The sequence below is a fragment of the Orycteropus afer genome, unplaced genomic scaffold (genome assembly GCF_000298275.1).
Source record: "Orycteropus afer afer isolate SDZICR_OR568_19922 unplaced genomic scaffold, OryAfe1.0 scaffold00175, whole genome shotgun sequence".
NCBI lineage: Eukaryota > Metazoa > Chordata > Mammalia > Tubulidentata > Orycteropodidae > Orycteropus > Orycteropus afer.
In genome coordinates, this window is record NW_006921762.1 from 1473372 (window position 1) to 1480415 (window position 7044).

Consider the following 7044-nt stretch of genomic DNA (forward strand, 5'->3'; position numbering starts at 1 on the left):
AACTCAGCACAGGGAAATATATTTAACAAAGAAACCATCAACACCACACAAACACACACACAAGACCCACAGCAAAATGACCACAATAAATTCAAACCAACCAACACTGAATATAAATAGATTACATGCACCAGTTAAGAGACAGACTAGCGGAATGCATAAGAAAACATAACCCATGAATAGGTTATCTACAAGAGACACACTTTTGACACAAAGACAAAAAATAAGCTGAAAACTAAAGGATAGAAAAACATATACCAAGCAAATGACAACCAAAGAAGAGCAGGAGTGGCAATATTAATTTCTGATAAAATAGACTTCAAGGCAAAAACCAGCAAAAGAAACAAGGAAGGACTTTACATGAAGATTAAAGGGTCAATGTTACAAGAGGTAAAAAACATAATAATTATCTATGCACTCAATGAAAGAGCTCCCAAATACATAAATCAAACTTTAACAGAATTGAGATGAGAAAGAGACAACTCCACAAGAATAGTAGGGGACTTTAATATACCGCTTTCAATGAAGGACAGAACAACTAGAAAGAAACTCAACAAATATATACAAGACTAGAACAATACAAACAACCAACTAGACCTCATAAATGTATACAAAACACTCCACCAAACAACAGCACAATATATATTCTTTTCCAGTGCACATGGAACTATCTTCAAAATAGACCATATATTAGGCTACAAAGGAAGCCTCAATAAGTTTGAAAACAATGAAACACTACAAAGCATTTTCTCAAATGACAATGCTATAAAATTAAAAATCAACAACATGAAGATCAAAGAAAAAAATCAAATACATCAAAACTGAATGACACCCTGCTTAAAAAACTACCAGGTAATATAAATAAACTTTAAAAGTTTCTTGAGTCTAATGAGAAGGAAAGCACAACATACAAAAATCGTTGGAACACAGCAAAAGCATTGTTCAGAGGACAATTTATAGCAATAAATACATACATCAAAAAAGAAGAAAGAACTGAAATCAACACCTTAACTTAACATCTCCAACAACTAGAAAAAGAAAGCAAAAAAAAACACCTACAGTCACCCCAAGAAAAGCAGTAATAAAGACTCGAACTGAAAAAATTGAAACAGAAAAACAATAGAAAGAATCACCAAGATTGTAAGTTGTTTTCTTTTAAAGAATTAATAAACTGACAGACAACTGGCAAATTTAGCAAAGAAAAAGAAGGAGAAGATGCAAATATCATGAACAAGAAATGAAATAGTCAATGTCACCATACCAAAAATAAACCAAACTCACTGCCATTGAGGCGGATCCGAGTCATAGCCACCCTTCATTGGATTTCTGAGGGCGGTATCACTACAGAGTGGCTGGTAGTTTGGGCAATCTACTTCCATAGTGATACCACCTTGGAAACCCAAGGAGGGGTCACTATGAGTAAATTCTGACTTGACGGAAGTGAGTTTGGTTTGTTTTTGGTATAGTGACATTGGCTATTGCATTTCTTGTTTATGATAGTTGCATCAGAATGTACTAAAATAAAAAGGATAAAAACAGAATACTATGAAAAACTGTACTCCAACAAATTTGAGAACCCAGAAGAAATGGGGAAATTTCTAGAAGCACACTACCCACTCAAATTAACACAATCTGGGATAGAACGTTTGTACAGATTCACTACAAAAGGAGAAATTGAACAGGTCATTAAAAAAGATCCCAACAACAACAACAACAAAAAAAAGTTGCTTCATTGATGAATGCAACCAAACATTCAGAAAAGAGCTGACACCAATTTTATTCAAACTATTCTACAATATAGAAGAGGAAGGAGTACTCTCAAACTCCTTCTATGCAGCAAGCATGACCCTGATGCCAAACCAGGCAAAGATACCAGTAAAAAGGAAAATTACAGACCAATATCCATCATGAAAATAGATGCATAAATCTTCAACAAAATCTTAGCGATAGAAACCAACACTATACCAATAAAAATATTACATCATGACCAAGTGGGATTCATACCAGGTATGCAAGGATGGTTCAATATTAGAAAAACAATCAATGTAATCCACTACAAAAATAAAACAAAGGAAAAAAAAGACATAATCATATTAATTTATGCAGAAAAGGTATTTGATAAAATCCACCACCCATTCTTAATAAAAGCATTAAGCAAAATTGGAATAGAAGGGAAATTCCTCAACACAATTAAAGGCATGTATAGAAAACCAACGCCAACATTATTCTCAATGGAGAGAGACTGGAAACATTCCCCTTGTGAACAGAAATCAGACAAGGATGCCCTTAATCACCAGTCTTATTCCATATTGAATTGGAAATCCTACCCAGAGCAAAAGGGTGAGAAAAGGAAATAAAAGGCATCCAAATTGACAACAACAACAAAAAAAAAAAGGTAAAACTATCTCTATTTGCAGATCATGTGATCCTATACATAGAAAATCTTAGAGACTCAACACGAAAACTACTGAACTAATAAAGGATTCAGCAAAATGGCAGGGTACAAGATCAACATACAAAAAGCAGTTGGATTCCTCTATGCTAACAGAGAGAACTCTGAAAAGGAAACCAAGATAGCAATATCAATATTGTAAATGGTATAATAACCACCCAAAAGATGAAGTACTTAGGAATAAATCTAACCAGACTACACAAAAGTTCTATACAAGGAAAACTACAAAACAGTACTACAAGAAACCAAAAGAGATTTACATAAATGGAAGAATATGCCATGCTCTTGCATAGGAAGGCTTAATATTGTGAAAATATCAATACTACCCAAAGCAATCTACATATATAATATAATCCCAATCTAGATTCCATCATCATTTTTAAAGAGATGGAAAAACTAATCACAGTTTTATATGAGAAGGAAAAATATCCTGGATAAGCAAAATACTACTTAAGAAGAAAAAAGTAGGAGGCCTCACACACTTTCCTATCTCAAAACCTACTATATAGCCACAATAGTCACAACAGCCTGGTATTAGTACAATGACAGACACATAGATATTAGTACAATGACAGACACAACAGCCTGGTATTAGTACAATGACAGACACATAGACATAGACACATGGAACATAATTGAGAATTTAGAAGTAAATCCATCCACTTATGGACAGCTGATCTTTGACAAAATGCTGCAACCCATTAAATGAGGAGGAGATATTCTCTTTAACAAATGGTGCTGGCAAAACTGGACATCCATTTGTAGAAAACTGAAACAGAATCCATATCTCCCACCCTATACACAAATGAACTCAAGATGTATCAAAGACCTACATGTAAAACCTAAAATCAACCTCTTTTGTAATTCTGAAATGATTTAGTTTAAGACACTCTACACTGTTATTTCACCCAGCAGCCACTCCTTGGAAGGAAGCTTGGGCCATTTGCTTCCATAGTGATACCACCTCAGAAACACAAGGAGGGGTCATTAGGAGTTGGATCTGACTTGACAGCAGTGAATTTGGTTTAATGTAACAAAGAAAGCCCTATTCCCAAATGGGATTACATTCACAGGGATAAAGATTAGGATTCCAATATATACTTTGAGGGACACAATTTAATCCATAACAGATACTAAAGGGGTTACATATCCAGGCAAGACTTGCTGGGTAGGGTCATGACCAGGAGAGCAGTAGACAAAGGTATAGGTGTGGGAATGTTGTAAGTTCAAGAGTGAACTCTCAGACATGCAAGCTTAACAAGATTCCAGGCATAGAGAGTCAGATTAAAAGATGTCACAATCCATGCCCAGAGTTCCAGATGAGGGAAGGAGGCACTGACAGCAAGGAGGATCATGATACTGAATGATTATTTTCTGACCCAGGAGCACCCCTGATGCTCCTGTTCCAGCCAGCACTGGGGTCAGCCTGTCAGTGAGCAGCTCTGAGACTCAGAGTTGGGCATATAGATCCACATGTCTGGAATCAAGCAGAGAAGAGCTGAGAGACAGGCACATTCTGGCATGTTCTCTTCCTTGCAGTCCTGGACCCTCCTGCAAACCTGACAGCCAGTGAAGTCACCAGACAGAGTGCCCTGATCTCCTGGCAGCCACCCAGGGCAGAGATTGAGAATTACATCTTGACCTATAAGTCCACTGATGGAAGCCGGAAGGTAAGATTTTGTTGAAAAGGGGGAAAATAATTTCTATCAAGCCAGGCCACTTAAATGACCAGTAGAAATTGGTAGAAGGGCAGAGAAAAGGAAGCAATCCACTAAGAACAGGGTTCCCCATCAAGGATACACAGTATGTGGTGGAGGCAAGAACCATAACATTTGTGTTCTAGTTATGGCTCCATTATCACTCTCTATATGAGTTGAAGTAAAGCACTAAACTTCTCCGAGCCTCCGTTTCACCCCTTGGATAATAGGAGCATCTACCCCTGCAACCTCACTAAGTTTTGGTGGTGCTTCCAATATAATGATATAAAGCTTCAAAGTCTACATAAGTACATGGTATTAGGACTGTTTCTTGCTGCAGAACCAAGTAAACATGAGCTGGATAACAAATTGAATGGCCTTTTATGCCTCTTAATAAGCATTTTAAAGGCTACACCTGTCTGGCCTACAGTAAAGAGACAGGTATTGCTCTATGTCATCAGTCCAAACAGTCCATCTAGAGACCTGCTTTTGAAACTTTTCTGAGTAGTGGAATTCTTTTTAAAAGTGAAATCACATACAGAAACCAAATATACATAATAGATTTAAGCAGAGCCACTCTGCTGGATATAGGAGTAGGGAAGACCTAGAATCTTGCTTCCTCAGCTTCTTCCTTAACTCTTGAGGAAGCCCAGTTCATTCTAAAAACCAGTGGATTCAATTATCCTGGTGCACTTATCCCAATGTGCACTTGTGAGTTAGGAGGTGGCCTAAGTCACATAGGAGCAATCCTGTCTGCTTATTATTTTCCTCCTTACTGGGTGATGGAGAAGACACACATGGTCACTGCCCTGCTTTGTATCTAATGTCCTGGTTGGCCAAGGGATTTAGGCTTCCCTTTCTCACTTACCCATATTGTGGGCCCGTCACTCTCTTCCACCTCCCTTCCTCTGGTCCATTATGCAGGAGCTGATTGTGGATGCAGAGGACACATGGATCCGATTAGAGGGGTTGTCAGAGAACACAGACTATATGGTGCTCCTGCAGGCAGCCCAGGATGCCATACGGAGCAGCATCACCTCGACTGCCTTCACCACAGGTGAGAGAGCTGTGGCCACTTTGATGCTTTCTTCATCCCTTGCATGATGTTTGGCTCTTCAGCAACCTCTGCTGAGATTTGCCCTGGGAGGAGCCAATCAGAGAAACTCAATTACCTTCCTGCCAAGGAAAGGAGTCATTTCTTCTACTCTGTCCTACCTCCTAAGGCACTGCAAGAAACTCACACTACCAAGGCAACCACAGAAACCAGCAATGCACTTCCCTGGACCATCTGGGCCAACTAAACGTATGAAGTAAATACATCAAGTTCTTACTCAGGTTTTCTGCAACTGTTTTTTCCAGCAAATATTGTCCCTCCCTCCCTCTCCACCCCCTGCCTAGAATCAGAAAATTGCCTAGTAAAAGTGGCAATAGTAATCCCTTAAGGTTAATTCTATACACAAAGCACTTTGGCATCACTGTGGTCTCAATTCAACCTTTTTAACAACTGATGATGAAGACTTTATTGTCCTCATTTCACAGATAATGAGACTGAGGTACATAGAAAGCAAATGGCTAGTAAATGGCTGGGTCAGAGCTTGAGATTGTCAACCTCAAAATCCAGACATTCCTCCTGCTTGTCCTCACTGAAGTCAGCAGAAGACACTTGAAAAACACTCTTGAGAGATAAGAGTGTGCTCTGATAGCATAGTGCTTAAGGCACTTGACAGCTAACCATAAGGCTGGCGGTTCAAACCCACCAGCCATTCCTCGGAAGGAAGATGGGGCAATCTACTTCCGTAGTGATACTGCCTCAGCAATCCAAGGAAGGGTTGCTATGAGTCGGGTCTGACTCGACGGCACATAACAACAACAACAACCAATGTCTATAATGGAGTCCCTGGGGGGAGGGTGCAATTAACACACTTGGCTGCTAACCAAACAGTTGGAGACACCTCAGAAGAAAGACTTGGCAATCTACTTCTGAAAAACAAGCCACAGAAAACTCTATGGAGCACAGTCCTACTCGGATAGATATGGGGTCGCCATGAGTTGGAATGGACTAGATGGCAACTGGTTTAATATCTACATAGCAAAGAAACCAATATCTACCCTTAGAGCACTATTTGCTAGACACTGTTCTTCCTTAATTGAATCCCCACAATAGCTCATGTGCTATGTACCATTATCCCTGCTCATAGATGGGGAAACTGAACCACAAAAGGTGAGGTAACTCACCCACGATCCCATAGCTCTTTTGTGTGTGTGTGTGTGTGTGTGTGTGTGTGATTTGGATGAAGGTTTACAGAGCAAATTCACTTTCCGTACAGTGGTTCACATATACTTTGTCTCATGTCATGGACCACAGTTTACCACAATGCAACAGCTCCCCTTCCACTTCCTCCCTATATTTACCTCTTCCTTGTGTCCATCGCTCCATGCACTCCTGCCCCCTGAGCTCTCTCCCTGTGCATAAGCAGCTCTTCTTTCTCCCATGATTTTTCTCTCCAAGATGTGTATCTACTTGAGGTAAATGTTTAACTCACATGCCTGTACTTTGTTTGGCTGGAAACCACAGGTGTGGGTTCAATTCCAGATCTGAAGGGCAGTTAGGGGCCATAGTCTCAGTGGTTCCACCAGGCTCTATCGGACTAGCAAACCCGGTACCCCGCCTTTTTTTTTCTCCAAATGATTTTGAGTTTTGTTCCACATTGTTCTCTCTCTCTATCAAGGCTCTCCTACATAGATCCTCTTCCAAGTGGATGACAGTGGTAGCTGGGCACCATCTAGTTCTTCTGATCTCATAGTCATATAGGCTGCAGATTGGATGGTGTACCAGTCACCAGGAATAATTGTTTTCATGAATTTTGGTTTTCTTCATTCTTCTTTGCTCTGGAC

General features: G+C 39.6%; 1 protein-coding gene across 1 annotated transcript in view; it reads left to right on the plus strand.

The window, feature by feature from the left end:
• TNR (tenascin R) overlaps window positions 1-7044 on the plus strand; it is a 104634-nt gene that overhangs the window by 61961 nt on the left and 35629 nt on the right. The window contains exons 15-16 of the mRNA XM_007947087.2: window positions 3992-4122; window positions 5074-5206. Of these exons, the coding sequence (XP_007945278.1) occupies window positions 3992-4122; window positions 5074-5206 (264 nt within the window). The remainder of the gene's footprint in view (window positions 1-3991; window positions 4123-5073; window positions 5207-7044) is intronic.